The sequence below is a fragment of the Chionomys nivalis genome, chromosome 15 (assembly GCF_950005125.1).
Source record: "Chionomys nivalis chromosome 15, mChiNiv1.1, whole genome shotgun sequence".
In the NCBI taxonomy this organism is placed as follows: Eukaryota; Metazoa; Chordata; class Mammalia; order Rodentia; family Cricetidae; genus Chionomys; species Chionomys nivalis.
In genome coordinates this window covers 25,200,214-25,220,893 of record NC_080100.1, presented here as the reverse complement: position 1 = coordinate 25,220,893, position 20,680 = coordinate 25,200,214, and the positions used below count along the sequence as shown (strand labels likewise).

Sequence of the window (20,680 nt, the reverse complement as noted above, 5' to 3'; positions counted from 1 at the left end):
ATCCAGAGGAAACAGTTCCAATGTCCAGAAGCAGAAGCAGGATAGCAGACCCGGGAGGTCTCGAAGCAGGCTTCCTGACCTCTCTGTCTTTATTTAGTAAACTAGCCATTGTTCAAAGAGAAAGTACCAACTCACGAAGAAAGGGTCCTGTTGTTAAAAGATACCAAAAAATGGGCAAAACTGCTACGCAATTTCAGCATTGCGTTTTAAAAGTGTTTCTGTTCATTTTTACTGTTCTGTCAAACCAGTTTCCTCCTAGCAAGTGTAAATTTTTCCCATTTAACAAGGACTGAGGTGCAGTTAGCAGAATCACATAACATTCTATTTTAAAATGTACAAAGTGTCTGTCAGGGAAGTTGTGAATAACTGAAATACTTTCTTATTAATAACAATCAGTATCACTAATAAAGCTCAGGTCATAAGGCTTACCACAGAGATTAATAAAATCTTGAAAATATAAAGTTATCAGTTTGTGTACACGTATATGCACATGCATGTGCACAAATCAAATAAATTCAAAATGTGGAAGAAAATTAATACAGAAAAAATTTTAAAACACTAAGAGTTGGTCATGGCAAAGCATGCCCACAGTTCCAGCACTGGGGAGGCAGAGACAGGAGGATCATGAATTCAAGTTCATCCTTAGCTATGTAGCCTGAGCTACATGATACCCCACTCTCAAAAACAAACAAATGAACAAAAACAAAAAAACAAACAAGCCAAAAAATCACCTCTTCCTTCAACGAAATTACTTCAAAGCGACAACAGTGCTCACATACCGTAAACCATTGACTCAAATCTTCATCTGATTTGAAGTCTGGACATAGGTTTGGAGACATCAGATCATGTTTTAGTCTCTCGGGCAGTTATCACTACTGTCTGCAGCTGCAGCTGTGTGTGTCTGGGACACCAATCAGGGCATCCCATGCCTACCATCCTAACTAGTGTGGCCGTCCCATCCCAACAACTCGGGTTTCAGTGACTGGATGCTGTGTGAAGGATGCTGGAAATTTCCAGCTTGAACCTATCTCGTTCCTGAAGACTAGTGTCTTCAAGGTCTCTTCGGTCTGGCCCTTCTGTGGATTCTTTAGTGGAACCCCACCCCCACTCCGCCAGCACACACACTCAAAAGCTCCAGATCCTGCTGGCAACTGTGGTGCAGCCAGAGGGAGCCTAGAAGCGCCTCCAGCGAGACTTCCCTTCATCCTGAAGGACCACTCAAAGGTGGGTCTTGATTTCACACCCAAAAAGAATTTCAGCATGAGCCAGTTGAAGCAGAGTTGAAGCTTTTCAGGTGTCTTTATTATCGACTTTAAGCGTTGGGATGAAAAGAAAGAAAGGCATTCAGGAAGAATGTAAGAGACTCTCTAGAATGTTGGTGTGGGCTTCTCTAAGAAGAGTTCATCCCAAGACATTCTCCCCTGAGTCCTCTCTCAGATATATTCTCTCCCCACCTTCTGTCAGTGCTTGCCAGAGACTGAGATGGAAATGCAGCTCCTACCATGTCCCTTCCTCTTTCCTTCCTCTCCCTCTCAAGTCAAATGCATTTTAGTTAGAAGAACATATCTCTTCACCTGACCCCTTCCCCAACAGAACCCACAACCACAGAGCTGGACCAGCTCCATCTACCGCCAGACTGGAGCTACCCTCAGACCCTACAAGAGCAAAAAGCCACCAGTCAGTCCAGAAAACCAGGCAGAAGCAAGGCTGAGGCAGGAGGCAGCCCATGACCAGCCATACTGGGGAGAGAAGCTGCCAGATCTCCTGAAGTCAACTCTTAAACACGCTGTGATTTTCAAGTCACCCTGAGACTGACTCCTAGAGACAGACATCCTGGGTCAGCGAGAAAGATGAGAAGAAGGTTCTAGATCATAATTGGTCAGGTTACTGCCGCTTTTCCCAGGGATTTGGAACAGGGCTTCTGGATAACACTTACGTGTGGAGGAGGAAGGGTTGGGGAGAAGAAATTATTGAAACTTGCTGATCTAGACAAAACATAGGAACTCAATCTTGAGGGAAACATTTGATTTGGAGAAACTCACAGTTCTCATCCGGAGTTGTGACCTGTGCAAACGTTTCATTGGGACCCAGGCCAGCACTGGTGTTCGGAACAACCAAATACTCATAGGTGGATTCTGGCTGAAGGTTTCCCACCGTGAATGTCTTCTGCTCGGGGTCTTCGATGTCATACTCACAGAGCACTGACATATCTGTGATTAAAAACAGTGTTGTTATCAACAAAATCTTAGGAAGGGTATAGGAGAGGGCCTGTGTGTGGTCAGTTAGTGGAGTGCTTGCCTAGCATGCATGGGCCCTGGGTTTAATCCCCAACACTACACACACAGGGCAGGATGACACAGGTCTGTGAGCCCAGCAGCAAGGGCAGTTCAAGGTCATCTTCAGTTAAGTAGTGAATTCAAGCCAGTCTGGGATAAATGGAACCCTGACTTATTATGAAAAAGAGGGAAAAGCATGTGGCAGAGACCTCGTAGGAGAGCTGGACACAGATGCCTCAGCTGTCTTGGAACCATCAGCATTTTTAAACCAACCTCTTAAAGGGATATTTCATTTGTATTTTAATAAATAAAGCTTGCCTGAAGATCAGAGAATAAAACAGCTGCACTGATCAGCCATACAGACCAGGCAGTGATGGCACACACCCTTAATCCCAGCAGCTAAACTAGTTTGTCATAGTAACCGGATGGTAGTGGTATACGCCATTAATCCCAGCACTAGATTGGAATGTAAGACCGGAGGAGACAGGTTTCAGGCTCATTCTCATTCTGAGGTAGAGGTAAGAGCCAGTGACTGACTGCTTTGCTTTTCTGGTCTTCAGGTTGAACCCCAAAATCTGTCTCTGGGTTTTTATTATTCATGATACATTTGGTGCCCAATGTTTGGGGTATGACTTCATGAAAAAACCATTTGAGGCTTTTTAGCTACACAGGCCAGAACTTGACCAAAACCTAGCAACCTGGGTTCAGGAGAAAAACTAGCGCCCCACCCATCTGCTCACAACTTCCTGTTCACCCATCCCAGCTTTCTGTGGCTCCTGTGATCCCAGCGGCTTGCTGCTAACCCCTCGTGTGGCTACCACATGCAGCTACTGCAGCTTCCCGTGGTTACTGTGCCCATGCATACCTACTGCACGGCCACCCTGACCACATCTGACCCTGCTCCAGCACATGTCAGCTGCTCCATTTTTTTCTTTAACAAAAATCCATTCAGTTTGGTTTTGTGTTTGGCTTAGAAAATCCCTAGGTTACCAACATTGGAACAAGTAGGACCTGAGCACCAGCATCCCTGGATTGCTTTAGTGTGCAACTCGACACCTGCTGACCAGCATCTTTAGTATACCTTAAACTCTCAGTTTCACTCGAACCAGGCAACTGAACACTGGCTTCATCTGCTGGTCAATCAGCATTATCACACCTACAGCAATTTTCTGAGGATTTCTGCATATGTAAGTTCTCTAGTTCTTGTTTTGAAAAGAAAAAAAAGGGAAATGCTGTGGGATAATGCTCTTGTACATAGTAAAGATTTGTCACACATATTAGTTTAATAAAATGCTGATTGGCCAGTAGCCAGGCTGGAAGGCAGGGCTACCAGACTAAGAGAATCTTGGGTACAGGAAAGGCAGAGATGAGTCATTATCTAGAAGCAGAGGAAGCAAGATGAGAATGCCTTACTGAACAAAGGTACAAAGCCACATGACTAAACATAGACAAGAATTATGGGTTAACTTAAAGTGTAAGAGCTAGTTAATAATAAGCCTGAGCTAATAAGTCAACTATAAGCCTCTGTGTGCTTCTTTGGAAATGAACAGTTGTGAGACCAGGTAGGAAAGAAACTTCTGTCTCCATCTCCAATCAAATTATACTTTTGCTGATTTTTTTCAAGATGTGCCATAATAAGCAAAAAATGAAATGATAATCCTACAGGCATAGAACCCTGCAAGATATAATAAACACACTCAAGGAAAGAAAATCAACCAATGCCAGAGATGTGGCTTACAGACAGATTTCTAACTCATCATACATGTAAGACCCTGGCTTTGGACTCAGCATTATTTAAGTAAATAATAATAATGGTAATAATAGTAATATTTGCTAAAGTTTTGGGTATTTTTTTTTTTTTTTTGCTTATTGGTTTTAAGGAGGGACTGGGAAAAGCAAGTTTTCTAAGCATAAGGATTTCTTAAGGGGCTGGTAGTCAGACCCGCATTATTTTTGAAGTGAATTAAAATACCACTTCTGACACTCACACCCCCCTTTGTTTGCCTATTGATTCTAAAATGACATGGGGAGAACATAGCCTGGTCCCTAGCCTGGTCACTATCCTAGCCCGGTCACGTGAGGGCTCTGACTCGGCATCAATGTCATTGCTTTCTGAACAGTGCGATGAGCCTAGGTGAACAAGAGCAAGCATCACCTGGAAGAATCGTCCTTCTCCCTTTTGGATGACACTGCATGTCCTTGGATTTCAAGTACACATGGTAGCCTTCTATAAAAGCAGACTGGAAGTTGCTGGCATAACCCGGCCAGTTCAGAATGAAGGAATTGGGGGTGGAGTTACTAACGCTCACTTTCGGGTTCTCCAGAGGAGCTAGGAAAGGAAGATGGGATAAGAACACGTTATGATTTGGGGTCTCAGAGCACGTATGTAAACTAAACAGACCATAGGCAGTTCTGGACACTAAGAGCTTGTGTCAAGTTAAGGAGTCTTGTCTTCCCCCCGATAATGAACACCTAGACATGGTTAAGAGAACTGGGAAGGAGTTGGGTAATTGTCTCCTTCAAACCTTTCATAGATGAAGACCTAAATACCCAGAGAGAGTAAATAATTTGTAGAGACATCATGGGAGAGGGGAGGGAAAATAAAGGTCTTGACTCTGTCCGTGAAGTCTCAACAGTATTTTCTGAATCAGAGAATGTACAGATATGAAGAGGAAGGAGCAGGAGAGACAAGATGGGTTCAAAGATGTGAGAGGGGATTTGAAGAATCCGGTTACCAGAACAAGGCAATGCATGTTATCAGACACTCTGGGAATGCACGGGGTGAATCCTGGCCCCGTCACTCACATGGACACACACACACATACATGCACACACGCACACACACACATGCACACACACACAATGCACACGCACACACATGCACATTTTCGCATACTGTCTGCACAGAGATACATTCACAAGTGTCATGCCTCTTCCTTTTCTCTCCACCAGTTGTGAATACTGGATCAGCTCTCCCAAATGAAGAATTTTAGAGTCAGTCTAATTGCTGAGACAACCAAAATCTTCAGTGTCCAGAGACTTGAATGCCAAGCATTCCAGTGGGGAGAGTGAGCAGCCTCATCCTGGTGGTAAGATGGGGTAATTCTCAGAGAAACTGATTTCACAGCAATTCTACAAGAAATGAGAAGCTTATTTCAGAAGCCTAAGTCCTTTGACCCCAGGATTCTGCTTCTAGGATTCATTTAAAAACGATCATTGCCGGCATGGGGTGATAGCTCACTTGGTAAATGTTTGCCTTTTAAGCATGAGAGTCTGAGTTTGAACACATGAAAAAAGCTGAGAGCGGTGGTGTTTGCTTGAAAGCCCATGGTGTGTAGAAGGGGAGACTGGTTGATGCCTGGGGCTTGCTGGCCAGTCAGTGTAGCCTACTTGATGAGCTCGGGGCCAGTGAGAGATAAATGCAAAAAGCTTGGTATATGGCACCCGAAGAATGATAGAGGCACTGTTTGGCCTCCACTTGATCTGTACCTGCACACGCATGTGCACACACACACACATGCACACACATAAATACACACACTTATGGATATAGGCAAAGACTTAGCTGAAACGAAAGCAATTCAGACTGGGCACAAAAGTATGGTCACAAAAAAAGAGGTTTACAACTTGAAGCTACAAGATGTTTGGAGATAAAATTTACAGTTTCTCAGTGAAAAGTCTCTATAATCATCCTAAATTGTCTGATGATACACCTATAATATACCTGCGTATGACATGGCATACACAGAGAGAGGTTACTTTCCAATCACAGAAGGAGCACTGTGGGCAGTTAGTGTTTCATGGCATTAATCAAGAAAAGCAGTTAACAAACTTTGTAGAGTAGAATCCCATTTTTATTTAAAACCATTTATCCATATAGAGAAGTAGGTATCAGTGTATAATAAAACAATAAGTGGATATTGGCCTTTTGGGTATTAAAATTAGCAATAATTACATCGTCTTTCATGTAACATTTCATAAATCACCTTTAATGAAGATGTTTCATTTATATGGCTTTAAAAATTTAATGTAATTTCTAAAATAAGTGGGACCATAAAATTAAGCTTGGGGAGGGAGTCTTCCAAACGCAAAGCTATGAGTATGTGGATGGCTCAGAACAAGGAAGTCTCCACGAGGCCTGTAAACGCTGTCTACTTACCCCGTTCCTGCGTGTATCCTGTTTGTCTCTCTATTAGGTGGGCATCCTGTTGCCAAGATCTTTCAAAAACTCTGAAGTTGTAACGAATCCCTGGTTTAAAAGCATCTGGAGGAGAGAAGGCAAGGATTTTAACAAGACAGAATGATATCATCTGAGTTGGAGAGAAAGGCTGACCACTGAGTGAGCACTCCTCCGGTAGAGAGGATGACCACTGAGTGAGCACTCCTCCGGTAGAGAGGATGACCACTGAGTGAGCACTCCTCCGGTAGAGAGGATGACCACTGAGTGAGCACTCCTCTAGTAGTTTCTTTTTCAAGATCTTTTCTTTATCCCTCTATTTCCCTCCTTCTACTAGGCCTCAGAATCTTCCATGTTGTGAACACAGTGCTGTCTGGAAAGTACCATAAGACTGTCATTCACTCTGGAGCCAGGACCCTCAGCCTGGCCTCACCTATGCACATAGAAGTGGTGCCGAAGCAGCCAGACTCACCACCTACTCCAACACTTGACATTTGACATAGAAAGTCCATACAGTATTTACCTGCCGTCCTCCCACTAAAACTCAGAATCTGGAAAGCCTGGCTTTCCCTTCCTTTCTTCCTCTTTCCCCTGTAGCCCTGTAGTCTGGCTGCAAAGTTCTTGAGCCCCTGAATCTTTCAGGTGCCTCCACCACTTTCTGGAACCCGATGATTTCCACATCAGCCCTCAGCCTAATAGATGGTACACACCTGTGCCTCCTGCTTACGCCACTCACTGGAGCCCCTTTGACTCCCCTGAAAGAGCAGGAATCTTCAAGCTGTAGATTTGGTAAGGGAGGTGAGCATTCATGCCTACAAGTTTCTTGAAACTAAAAGCTGGTACTTTGGTTGCATCAACTTTGTATCCTGAACATGGCCCAAGTATGTTCTGTTCTCTGCATCTGTAGAAACGTCCTGCACACAGTTCCAATGTCCCTCTAATTTAGAGGGGAAAATTATTAAAATCTGTACTTTGGGCCTACATTTTAATGATCTGCTGCAGTAGATTTTCCATCCAAAGGTCAGAACCTATTCTCATGACATCTAATCTCCAAGCAACCACTCTGGATCTGTCATTTCAAAGTTGTTAGCCTAGCACACCGTATCTGTAGGTTAGAACAGAAGTCTGAGGGGACATGCAAGGAGGAGGGCTGAGTTCTCACCTGAGGTGACCATGGTGCTCGTGGTATTGGGACCTAGCTTCTTCCACTGCAAGTCACAGTGTCGGTCCCGGGAATGTTCACACCAGTCCACAACATAGCCTAAAGCATCTCTAGATGAGGGCTCCCAAGAAATATGAAATCCATCCTTTCTACCTTTAATTCTTTTTTCACGGACCTCTTCTGTAGAGAAACATATAGAATAATACTTCTTATTCCGTTCACTGGATTTCTTTGACAACTTCCAAGGAAGAAAATAAACTAACAAACACTTGCAATGTTTTTTTATAGTTTTGGTTTAAAATGTCTCTTAAAGGCTTCTGTACCTAAAATTTTGGTCCCCAGTTTCTGGCACTGTCTGGAAATAGGGAAACCTTTCAGATGTCAATAGTGGAAGATGGAAGTTAGATCACTGGACATGCTATAAAAGGAGATGTTGGTACTCTGGTTCTATCCTCTCTTTGCTTCAAGGGCATCTTGAGGTGAGCTGCTTTTGCTCTCCCAGAAGCTAACTACCATGAAATCCATCCTCTCTGCAACCCAAAAGCACCAAGCTAACCAACCATGATATCCGTCTCTCCAACTATGAACTTGAACCAACTTTATCTTCGTAAAAGTTGTGTCCCTCAGGTACTTTGTCCTAACCATGGGAGATTGACTCAGTATCTCAGAAGTGAGAGTCTCTAATTGCTACGCAGGATCGAGGGCAGGTGTTCCTCATGATCTCCATTCTTCAAATGACATTTGCAGCTTCAAGGACACAGCATGTTAGTGTCAGGACCCTATGTTTGGAATGTCTGCTCTAAATGGTTCATTTGTAATATATTTGTGTGGCTCATTTTCAAAGATGCCTCCAGTAAACTCAGGCACAACTACAATGAACAGAAAACACTAGAACATTGCTGACAGCTGGCTGAAGACAGCCCTCCCTGCCACCGGCCAAACGAAAAGCATGAGTCCAAATTACTAAGAGCCAAGCTTTCCTGATTCATTTTAAATGAACAGTATGTAAAACATCTGGGTGAATCCAGTGCAGGTTTTGTTTGTACAATGACAGAGGGAAAAGTAAGACCCGGATGGACGTGTAGGGTCGCATTCTCCTGCTTGTTCAGCCAAAGAGAAGACTCGTATTAGGGTTACAAAAACTGTTTTGCCGTTTCCATTAATGGCCGTCCTGGGTTCACACCGATTTTTTAAAGTCCTGAAATAAACCAGCTTGTTCCCACAATTCTGAGTTTTCAGTGCTCCTCTTACCAAGCACTTTTCTCACGTCTATGCATAAGCGAAGGGGAAATGTCAGTTGCGGTGTGAGATGGATTGGTTTCTTTGATGGAGGAAGGTGAGGAAGCCATGTAGGTCAACTTTGACTGGGAGCTGACTCCCCAAGGAAACCACCTCAACGACCTTTACCTTGTACCTAGAGCTGTACACCCTGCTGGGTGGGGGCTCCTGCTATGTAACAATGTCATGGCCCAGAAAGATGAACAGCAGCTTAGTGTCATGCCTATGTTAACTGGTCATTAGAACTGCTGGGTGACACAGGATGCCCAGAGACTCTGAACTGCAGGCTTTAGTGGGATTCTGTGGAAATGGTAAAGTTCTTCAGTCTTCGGGTCAAAATGTGACCCTACTCCAAAGCAATAGAACTGACTCTTCACACAGGACAGTTCTCTTTAAAATTAAGACACCTTCTGATCTGGTTCACTTAGCTTAAATTTAAACTGAATCGGAATGGAACCAATCTTTCATGGCCTCACCAGCCTGGCACCTTTAACAGCAAGAACTGAAGGATGGCATTGTTGCAACGTACGTGAATGACCTCAACGTGTCAATTCCTTTTGCCTTTTGTTCACATGTGCACTGTATCACAGCAGGGGACTGGGGATTTGCTATGCCAGGATTTTTCTGTGGCTCAGTCAAGAAGGACATTGATGTCATTCTTGGGTTTAGATGTGAGATCACTTCCCAGTGGCTCATTCTTCAGTTGGCTGAGAGATTGGCAGCTAATCATCTGTTGCTATTCTACAAACTTGGCCAAATTACAGTGTCTCAAAGAAGAGTACATCCGCTCTCCTTAGGGTGTCCTTGGGCTCCCTTGCCCCACCATTGTTCTCCCTCAACGTAGTCTCACTATGTAGTACAGGCTGGCCTCGAACTCATGAACCTCCTGCCTCAGGCTCCCGAGCGCTGTGAATACAGGCATGCTCTATGAGCATGGCAGTTCCGTAAACTCTTTATAGATGACAACAACGGAAGGTATTTGTTAACACGCAGAAAATATGGTGCAAATCCCATAAGTCACAAATCCCTGGGCACTGTCTTGGCTCTCAGAGAGGGCTGCTGTGGGATTTACACAAATGAATTTTAGATCATCTCTTAAGTGCTCAGAAGCATCCAGGGAGAGAGTGGGCTGGGTCACTGTAAAGACACCGTTACATTTCAACCTGTGCTTACACCCAGCTCCAAAGGAAGTGCCTAACTGCACATGGTTGCCTCAAGTTGTGGTTTTATATTTAGTATGTCACTACCTGGAAATATCTCCAATATTTTCCTTGAGAATGGAAGCCAAGTTGACCAATGCCGACTCACCATGTCCAGAATCGTTAGAGAGGATCATCACTGACTCAGGCGACGCACCCATGCGGTTGTTGGCCGTGATGTGAATCTTGTAAGAACTCAGGTCAAGCCTCAGTTGTTTGCCAAGGGCTGGTGCCTGAACACGGTAGTGCTCTGATTCAGTTGGTCTATCCTGATTTTCTACAACTATATCATAGAATACGATTTTGCCATTGGCCTGTGATTTTAATAGTGGCTGAAAAAAATGATAATCCTTTTAAAATGAGCTTCACTCTGAAATTACTCAATTACTTTTTCATATCTTCCATCCATCAGCTGCCCAATCCACATATACCTAAGAACATATCCACTCATACACATGCCTATGTGTGCACACACGTGCACAGACACTTATTAGTAAGTCACACATATAAAGATATTAGAACAAATGCAGTTCACACATTTAAACAGAGACATTGTCTCAACACCAAGCTTAGAATCAGACCTTTCAATCTAACTAAAGAAAACAAAGACAAAAATCATTTAGAGATAATATTAAAAATTTATAGTATGTCCAGATACCAGGGACTGAGTCAAAAGTCAAGAGGAATATAGACTCCTTAGATCTGGAGGAAATAAAATTTGGAAGTCACCTTAGAGAAGATGCAGTAGTGGAACCAGCACCCAGGGTCCTTGTTAGAAGAACCCGCATCCTGGCGTCCCTGTACCTAGTCTTTTCTCACCCTGACCCCTGCCACCTAGCATACTCTCCCTCTTTTAGAAGATACTCATGGTTACAGAGAAGTCCTTGCCCTCACAGTCCCAGGCCAGCATCTGTCAGTGGTTCCTGAGGTCTGCTTTCCCTGGGACAGTCTGTGTCCTGCTCTGTGTACCCCAGATCTCAGATCAAGCTGCAGCTTTCCCCTTGGGGTATGGTGAGAACTCAGACATAGGCTTAGCAGAGTCATACCTGTATATGCAGAGGCCCGGAAAACTGTGCCCAACTCAAGGGCAGAAGAAAAGCTGAAGGGGTTGTGACAAGGGACCAACCGTATCCTTATTACCATGTTTTGGTACATGACACTGAGGAATCTCAGAGCCCTGAATGCAAAGCTGACCTTCCAGGTTGTCATGCAGTGTATTGGGCCAGGCAGAAGGGTAATGTTGATCTTCCATTATAAATCAATAGCTCGATTTGAAACTTTGGTATTTACATACAATTAGGAGTAGGGTATGTGACTCTAGGTATAGTTCCTTGTCTTGATTCTTGGAAAAGTTATAGTGGGTCTGAGTTGGACATACAGAAAAGGTTCTAGCCATCAGAATTGACCATCAGCTATGAGATGGGCTCAGGGAAACTGTAGCCTCAGCACTAGGAAGCAGGTATGGAGTGGGTCCTTCTACCTGATGACAGCCCTGTGAGACTGACATCACCGTTTCTTCCGGCTGGGGTTACACTGCCGTGCAGCGGCCATAAGTCGCTCCTGAAGCTGCACACCTTACCTTCCAGAATAAGGTCATAAAATGACTTCCATTCTCTGACCAAACGTGTCTCCACACATCAGGAGCCTGTGAGGGAGCTGAAATTAAGCAAAGAAAAGTCCCCGGGTCATGTTCGTGCCATGTTTCCCCTGTCCTTCTAACACAGTGGTTCTCAACTTTCCAAGTGCTACGCAAGCCCCTGTGGGGGTCTTGATCCACATGTTGAGAGCTGCTCTTCTAAGACATGGCCGTTACCTGTCTTCCCTGGGGCTTGCTAGTCAACCCTCTCCCTTTCTGTGACTTCTGCCCATGGGTTCACAGCCATACTGCACACTAAGCACTCATAGGGTGGGCTTTAAATATTCTCACTGTCTATATTCATTGCACCCAATACTATGTTACATTGAGAACATTTCCGTGTAAGTTTATAGTAGGTGCTCTAAAATTAAAGGTCAATTGCCCTTGGATGCAATTCCAAACTTGAAACTTACAATTCAGCTCCAGAGCATCTGGAAGCCACCAAAGAATTTTCATTGTCACGTGCAAGGCTGAGACAGAGACACACTGTTCTAGGTCTCTGGGTACAGAACACAGGGATTCTCGCTAGCTTTCAGGATGTCCTCCAGCTGCCCCTCACTGGAGTCACAACCTGGAAATGCTTCTTTGTTCCCTCTGCTTCCTGATCCTGCCAACTGTCTTCTGTGAATACACAGGGAACCTGATTCCCCATCCCCAAGTCATGGCACCAAGTACTGCTTCCAAGAGTCCACTGGAAGATGGAATCACAGCGGCCAGGTCTTGGCTCATCTGACTTTGAAACCCTAGCATCAGGCTCTGGGCCTAGGCCTTAGGGTGAGCTTCAGAAACACTGATGGAAGAGTGAGTGGTGGACTAGAAGCCCAGAAAGCAGTCTGCTCAGAAATCGCAGTCTCTTCTCTCTGTACTTCATTTAGAAATTTATGTAAACTGAGAATTGATTCGCACTACATCTGTGCTTAATCCATTGATTTTAGAAGGAGGAATCACCCTCTTTTCATATCTATCTATCTATCTATCTATCTATCTATCTATCTATCTATCTATCTATCTAGTATCATCTATCTTCTATGTATTTATCTATCTTCTATCTATCTATCTATCTATCTATCTATCTATCTATCTATCTATCATCTATCTTCTATGTATTTATCTATCTTCAATCTATCTATCTATCTATCTATCTATCTATCTATCTATCTATCTATCTATCTAGTATCATCTATCTTCTATGTATTTATCTATCTTCAATCTGTATCTATCTGTCTATCTATCTATCTATCTATCTATCTATCTATCTATCTATCTATCTAGTATCATCTATCTTCTATGTATTTATCTATCTTCAATCTGTATCTATCTGTCTATCTATCTATCTATCAATCATCTATTTCCTATATTTTTTTTCAGTGCTAGAGATTGAACCCAGGTCCTTGAGCATCCTAGGCAAGAGTTATACTACTGAGCTATACTCCCCCAGTTAGCTGAACCAGTGTTTTTACCCAAGACCACTCTGGGTACCTCCCCTTAAAACTTTTTTGGGGCAGATTTAATGTACATAAAACAGTAGGTAAATGTATAGAAAGGTAATTAGGTGTCATGCCCACTCCAACTATTTTATACACATTTGCTCATCTGATTTCCTGTAGTGTAGGTGTTCTTATGGCATTCTTATTGACTCCATTCTCCCAATAAAGGAAATGAGGGTCAGAGAGACTAAGCTAACTGCTCAAAATCTGAAAAAATGGGGCTGAAGCCACTGGAACATACGACTGACAGGTTCTCAGCCATGCCATTATTCAGGAAACTGATGGTCACTTTCAGGCTTAAGTCGCAGGCCTGAGTTCAACAAAGATGCTCATAGACATTATGTCTTTATGATAGAAAATAACAATACCAATGTGATTAACTTTAAACCTCTAACGAAATGCATCTTTCGTTGTTGCCTTTTACTTTTAAAAAATGGATGGAAGCGCTACCAAGATGGCTATGTAGTTTTTAGTTCCAAATTCATTTTGCTTATTTTTTTTTTTTAATACTTGCGTCACACTGTGTATTCTACAAAGAACCAAAATTTCTGTCTTATTTTTGTGGTCATACTTGGACATAAATGGAAGAACTGACCAACAATCAAAGAGAACGTGCAGGCTTCCTCCACTACAAGGACTGCCAGGAATACTGCTGAGAGCAGATATTAGGCCTTGACATCGTTTTAGCTCATTTATGGAGACTCACAGGTATGGGTGGCTCCGTTCTCCAGTGAGGCCCTAAAGGCACAACTCATACTCAAATGCGTTCTCAAGACATCGCTACAATTAGCCTGTGAATGGGCTAGAATCCAATCTCAGCTGAGTTGGGAAGGAAAACTACAGCTACTCTCATTGGACATCAACTTTTTCAAGGAAATTCTTCCTCAACCTTTTGTCTGTGTGTAACATGGTGCGTGTTACATCAGTTGTCATACATTCATAAAATTTAACAAAATGAAACTGTTTCATCTTTTTTATGTTCTTTATTTTTATGTTTGAGGGGACAGTGATGTGATGCAAAATATCTCTATGAAAGAAGGGCCATAATGGGACACAGAACACAAAAATTTATCTCTATTAGAAAACTATGGTTGACTGCAATCAGCAATCAGACCATTGTTTCATTTACTTCCTGATACTTCATACAAAACTTCAAGATAAGATTTATATTCAAATCCAATGTGACCCTGTCTCGAAAAACCGAAAAAAAAAAAAAAATCCAATGTGAACCCAGGAATAGCAAAAAAAACTACTTGAGAAAGCGTACACTAGAAATAACATTGTTATCAAATGCCTTTGCTCCTTACGCATTTAATCTGTTTTTGGAGTATGACTTTCCCTTTCCTTCGATACTTTGCTCTCAGCATTCGGTACAAATGAGAGAGCTGAATGAAGTTGACCCAAGCATATCGCGAGATTCAGTCTGTGAGTTCCATGCCAGGGAGCCCGACGTACCAGCCTCGGGTGTGCTGAACTCCTTTTGAGCCCAGTCACTCCATTTCCAGAAGTGGTTGGCATCCGCACAGCGCACACGAGTCTCGTACTCTGTGTCCGGCTCCAGATCACTGAAGAGGTAGTTCCCACTCACGTGGACAGAAACATTGTGCGCCTGCATCAAGAGGCAAGGGAAAAACAAAGGCTATGGGTGCATTTGTGTTGCAAAGCCAAATCAGAAGGGTGGCATCTCTGCTTTGGAGCAAGACTGGGTCTTCTTCAAGGTGAAGGCTTTTTTCCCATTTCAGGACCCCTTTCAACAGATAATCCACACTATGAACTAATGTTGAAATAAAGGCCTGGCTGATTGATTTTTCTTATTTTTAGGTTGTTCTTTTTCGCCTTGGGTAAGGTCTTGTAATGTAGCCCTGGCTAGTGTGGAACTCACTGTATACATTAGGCTAGCCTCCAACTTGTAGTAATCCTCCTGCCTCTGTCTCTCAAATGCTAAGATTACAGGTGTGCCCAGCATGTTTGGCCTGAAATAAGACATGTTTGTTTGTATTTTGGCTGTTCTCACAGATAGAGTCTCATTATGTAAACTAAAGCTAGCTTCAAACTTGTGATCTCCCAGTTAGCCTCCTGAATGCTAGGATTCCAGGTGTGTGACACCCAAGGTTAAAAACAAAAACAAAAACAAGCTTATTTGGCCTCTGTCTCTTTAGGTACATCAAGAATTTTTTAAAACAGGAAACAACGGAATGTTCTTACGTGTATCACTTCTCTTTCGTGCTGGAGTTCAAGCTGACACAGGAGCATGTAGTTGTCCCCACGGGAGTACACCTTCCAGGTCATGTTGGCTTCTGTAGCACTTAGTGTTTCAAGGGTGACATCATGGGGAGGCTTTTGATGAACTATTAACAAGAGAAAAAGGAACAAAAAAGAATTCAAGCAGATCCAAACCAGAGTTCAGTAAGTAGACAATTCATTTCGTCACTTGTCTGGTCACCAGTACTTTTTGTTTATGTTTAAGAAAAGAGAAACAGCGCTGGGCTTGCTGACAGAATGTAGTGTGTCCAGCATGCAATCCTTTTCACTCACTAATGGCCGTATGTATGTTATATTGTAGCAGACACGGATGTAAAATACAAAATGTAACTATGCGTAGACTCTTAAAATTTATGGAGCTGGGCAGTGGTGGCGCACGCCTTTAATCCCAACACTCGGGAGGCAGAGGCAGGCGGATCTCTGTGAGTTGGAGGCTAGCCTGGTCTACAAGAGCTAGTTCCAGGACAGGAACCAAAAGCTACGGAGAAACCTTGTCTCAAAAAGTAAAAAAATAAATAAAAATAAAAAATTTATGGAGTAAGAGTCAAAACTTAAAGAAGACAGCCAATGGAGAAAGGTTATAATGCAACCCGAGTCTAACTAAAATAAGATTAACAGTGTCAAGGAAACAACCCTAAACAATCCAATCTACGAAACATCCCAGAGTGATAGCACCCAGTTGCCAAGGGAAACGATCATCAACAGATGTCGCCAGTGACCTATGGGATACAACTGCTACACAAGAGTTTGAAATTGGTCCATGAGCCAGAGCCAAACAGATGAAATGCGTAGATGGAGAGCAGTTCTCAGCAGAGAAACTGAAACTAATAAGGGGGGAAAGGAAGGGGGAAGAGTGTGCGGAATGAAAGGTAAACTAGATAGTTACTGCAGAAACGAAATAAAGAATTAATTTAAAGTTTTAGAGCTGGAAAGTACAGTATGGAAAAAGACACAACCACATGTTGCGGTGATGGTTACATGGTCTGTCCCTGCCTTCCTTTCTTACTATATGAGGATAGGGGTGGGGACTGGGGCTGGGACTGAAAACTGCCCTGATGGTCTATTTGCCACAGGGAAGAGTGATTAATTACAGTTCTCTGGGGTTTCTTGGTCTCTATCCTCAGATTTTTCTCACTTTAGGATTTGAGCTACACATGGTTTAAAGCAACAGACAATTTTGGCTAAAGGACAGAGAGAGAGGTTCTGGAATAGACTGTGCAGTAAGTATACGTCGGAATGCTAGTTTTCAAGTTTGTTAGAGAGCTCAGTGAGCCTTGAGATAAGATCAAAACAGGAGCTTGAGAACGCACGCATCCATGAGGGTAAGTGTGAGCAAATAGAAGTACAGGGGTTTGATGAGAGGTGTCCTTCTGTATGCTGCAAACGTGTGTTGCTTTTATTGGTTGATGATGGCAGAAAATAGATAGGCAGGAAATAAAAACAAAGATGCAGAGAAAAAAAAAGGCTGAGTCAAAGAGATGTCATGTAGCCACCAGAGAAGAGAGACGCCAGCAGCAGCTTAAGGAGAAACATACCAGAGGTAATGGCACAGCCTTGTGGTGATATATGGGGCAGTAGAAGTGGTTTAATTTATAAAAGAGAGCTAGGCAAAAATAGCCTGAGCCATTGGCCAAACAATTACAATTAATATTAAGCTCTTAGTAGTTATCTTATAAGCAACTGTAGGACTGGCGGGCATAGAGAAACAGGTCCAGTGTGACCAGGTGAAACAGAAAAAAGTCTCCCTTTACAAAAATTAGTTTTCCAATGGTTGGAAACATCTACAGTGTATTCACTGGGTCTCGCTGTATAAAATAACATGCTAATGACCATCATGGGCCACGGCATTGCAGTCTCACCTCTATGGGTCAGATTAAAAATTAGGTTGACACTTCTTTTCCTTAGGTTGTTTTCGGCTGTGAGTGTGAAGTTATATGTTTCCTGTGAATCTTTGGTGATTTGCCAGGTATGCGAGTTTCTGTGGTCAGAAAGCTCATGTCTCCCAGAGAACCTTAAAAAATGGAACAAAACAAGACAGCAAAGACAGGGTTTAAACACTTCCATCAAAGTAGATGTATACTGATCCCTTGGAATTTTCTGTCACCAATATATGAAACATTTCAAAGAATAAATAAATACATTTTTATGTATTTATTTTTCAATGAAAAAATAAAAACATTTCAATGAATTTTCTATATGTGATGAAATTTTCTTGTGGGTGGTATAGACATCAATTAATCTAGTTGAATATTCTTAACAATTTAGAAAAATTAGGGAAAGTTATATCAACAGATAAGACTATTTTATTACAAAGATACACAATCAACTATTATTATTTTTATTGTACATGTTCTTTCCGAACAATCAGGTAGAAGGTCCTACACCTCTGCAGACACTGAAAGATTTTCTTGTGATTCCTGTAAGCGGTTCTGAAATATTTGGACACATTTTCTGCGATGTCTCGGTATAGCTCTCCTTGTGTTCAATGTGTTTTTTGTGAAGTGGAGTTGGACTTTTTCTACAGACACTTTAGTATAAGTTTAACTATCCAGGGTAGTAGAAAGAAGTCCATCCAGAGGAAAGAAGACACATTCAAGAGTGCGTGCGTCTTCTCTAAGTGAGAACCACTTGCCGTGTGTTGAAGAACCTGCAGATGACGTAACTAGAGCAGACTCACGATTCATATAAACTGTAGGTTTGAGAATCTTGTTGATCCCAAGCCAAAGCAGTGTCTACCCCGGGTTCCCACGAACATTTCAAAGTCTTAAAGTCTTGGGTTTCACAGGAAAAATTCTTGGGCTCCTCGAGTATTTCTGTCCATACAAAAGAGAAGATGAGAGATCTAATTAACCCCTTTCATTACATGGCAAGTCACAGAAAGGTTCTGCTTAGGGTCTTAACACACAGTCCCTCAAACCAAGAAGGAATCAGGTGGTGGAAGTAGTTAGATCCATAGCCTCAAAGGGGCACATTTCAGGAGCTTCCCCATGCTATACTCCCCCATTCTGGGGTACCTTGGGGATGAGTAGTCAAAATAGCGCATGGGATTGGCAACTCTGTCTATCTGAAAATGGGGTTGGAGTTCCATTTTGATTCTGTGGCTTGCATTAAACCCTAGGGGTGCCAGCCAAACTGTGAACTGGTTCAGTTCTGCAGTGGGGAGCAGAGAGCCCCAGGCAGGGCAAAGCTCCTTGAAATGTGGATCCCCTTCTGTTCCCAGGGCCTACAGTAAGGGATCCAGATGATGGAAGCATCCAGGACTGGAAGTGCCTTCTTTGTCAATAGAGAGAGATGTTTCCTATGGTTTAGTGACGTAAACTTGAGAGCAGACATAGAAGGCCATAGCCAGGCACACTGCCGCCTACAGAAAGTCCGCATGCTCCCACCCCACTGAGACAGGCCAAGGAGTTAATTTTCCATTCTGTTAAGAAGAGGATTGGCCACTGTTGTTGAGCTAATACGCCAGGGCTAGAAGCCGCCCATATTCATAGATTCTCTAAACCGTCACTATGCCCATTCACGGAAATGACCAAGAGAACAAGCCTAGCCCGGAGACATGGTCAGCATAGGTCTTTGCCCTTCTGGGCACCACCCTTCCATGGTTGGCTGGCCTACAGCACCACCCCTCTCTCCATGATTCAGACAGAATTCCAGGTCATTTGGGTTGAGGGAAAGAATATTTTCTCAGAGGAACAGGTCATATCCTGAAATCACTTTCCTTTAATACTGTTGGTTCTAGGAATAAAACTGTTAGCAATAAAATAAGAACAATAGAAAACCCTGGGAGTATTGCTTTGGGTATTATTTTCAAAAACTCTTTTGGAGGATTTGTAAAGGTGAAGAAAACTAAAACCACATGTGGACATATTTCTTTGCCTTCTGGTACATGAGATCCAAGATGTTTTATAGGAAATAAGAAAGGAGACCTCACATGCTAATACAGTGGTTCTCAACCTGTGGGTCAAGATGCCCATAGGGGTTGCATATCACATAGTCTGCATATCAGGTATTTACATTACAATACAGCTACAAAGTAGCAAAGAAATAATTTAATGGCTGGGAGTGACGACAGCATGAGGAACTGTATTAAAGGGTCACAGCATTAGGAGGGTTGAGAACCACTATTGTTAATACTTACTTGAGACAAAGAGAACAGTACCAAGCAGTTTTTTAGTAGCATTCATGGCTTGACAATTGATGTTTGTCCCTCTGATGTTACGGAAAACAACGTTATTCAACTTCATTAATGATACGTGTGAATCAAGTTGTTCTCTATGGATTGGCTTTTCTTGCAACTTACAGGATATATTATATACATACTGTCCATACATCAAACACATGGTGACATTGGAGCCTTCTTCCACCAGTTTGTCTTCAGGAAATATTAATAATGTATTAGGTTCAACTGAAACTTGTACTGTAAGACAAAAAGCCTCGGTTAGAGTCTTACTCAGATTTCAAGACAAATCCCCTCATACTCCCTGTAGTTAATATAATTTTATTCTACTTTCTTCGGAAAATAACAACCTAAGCTTCCACATGATTCCTGGACCTTTTGGGAGATGCAAACCAATCCTTTCCACCACACCACCCTTTGTCAGACTGTTCCAGCTAAAACAGCGTCACTATCATCACTTCCGGTTACTGTGACGTTGCTGTTGTCTGTGCCTGCTCTCTGTAGAGCCTCCATCGTGCAGGAGGCGCAACATGAAGCATTTGGGTTCCTTATCTCAACTCATCCTCGGGACTTCTCAACAGTGGAATAAGTAGGAACTCTGAGCTAAGTTTGTTCAGCTTGTCATTCGTAAGGCCTTATTCAGAACTCCTGGGCCTCTGTGAGTATTAACTTGAGATTCAGAATCTTGGGAGATGAGTCTCTGGGCAGGTCTATGAGTGATCACATTGATTAGGTTAATCAAGGTTAGGAGACCTTGTCCCTGTGGGTGGCAGCAGTCCCTGGCTGGGATCCTGGCCCGTATGAAGAGGAGAGTGTAAGCTGAGCGCTGGTGTGACTGTTTCCTGATTGTCTGTGAGATGTGATCAGCTGCTGCAAGCCCCTCCCAACCTGCCATCCATGCCATCACCTATCGGGCCACTAGATATTGCTGTTACCGATCTCACCTGTACCAAGTGACCTGGGCATAACTTTTCTGAAGGCTTTTAAGGCCTCTTGATGATTCTGCTGAACAGCCATGGATGAGAA

General features: G+C 42.9%; 1 protein-coding gene across 5 annotated transcripts in view; it reads right to left on the bottom strand.

The window, feature by feature from the left end:
* Osmr (oncostatin M receptor) overlaps positions 1 to 20,680 on the bottom strand; it is a 53,157-nt gene that overhangs the window by 8,681 nt on the left and 23,796 nt on the right. For all 5 annotated transcript variants that reach the window (XM_057789926.1, XM_057789927.1, XM_057789928.1 and 2 more), the window contains exons 5-15: positions 19,616 to 19,894; positions 18,155 to 18,290; positions 17,337 to 17,488; positions 15,421 to 15,563; positions 14,671 to 14,824; positions 11,672 to 11,748; positions 10,202 to 10,424; positions 7,616 to 7,795; positions 6,436 to 6,540; positions 4,432 to 4,605; positions 2,043 to 2,210 (exon numbers count right to left, since the gene is read on the bottom strand). In XM_057789926.1, the coding sequence (XP_057645909.1) occupies positions 2,043 to 2,210; positions 4,432 to 4,605; positions 6,436 to 6,540; positions 7,616 to 7,795; positions 10,202 to 10,424; positions 11,672 to 11,748; positions 14,671 to 14,824; positions 15,421 to 15,563; positions 17,337 to 17,488; positions 18,155 to 18,290; positions 19,616 to 19,894 (1,791 nt within the window). The remainder of the gene's footprint in view (positions 1 to 2,042; positions 2,211 to 4,431; positions 4,606 to 6,435; positions 6,541 to 7,615; positions 7,796 to 10,201; positions 10,425 to 11,671; positions 11,749 to 14,670; positions 14,825 to 15,420; positions 15,564 to 17,336; positions 17,489 to 18,154; positions 18,291 to 19,615; positions 19,895 to 20,680) is intronic.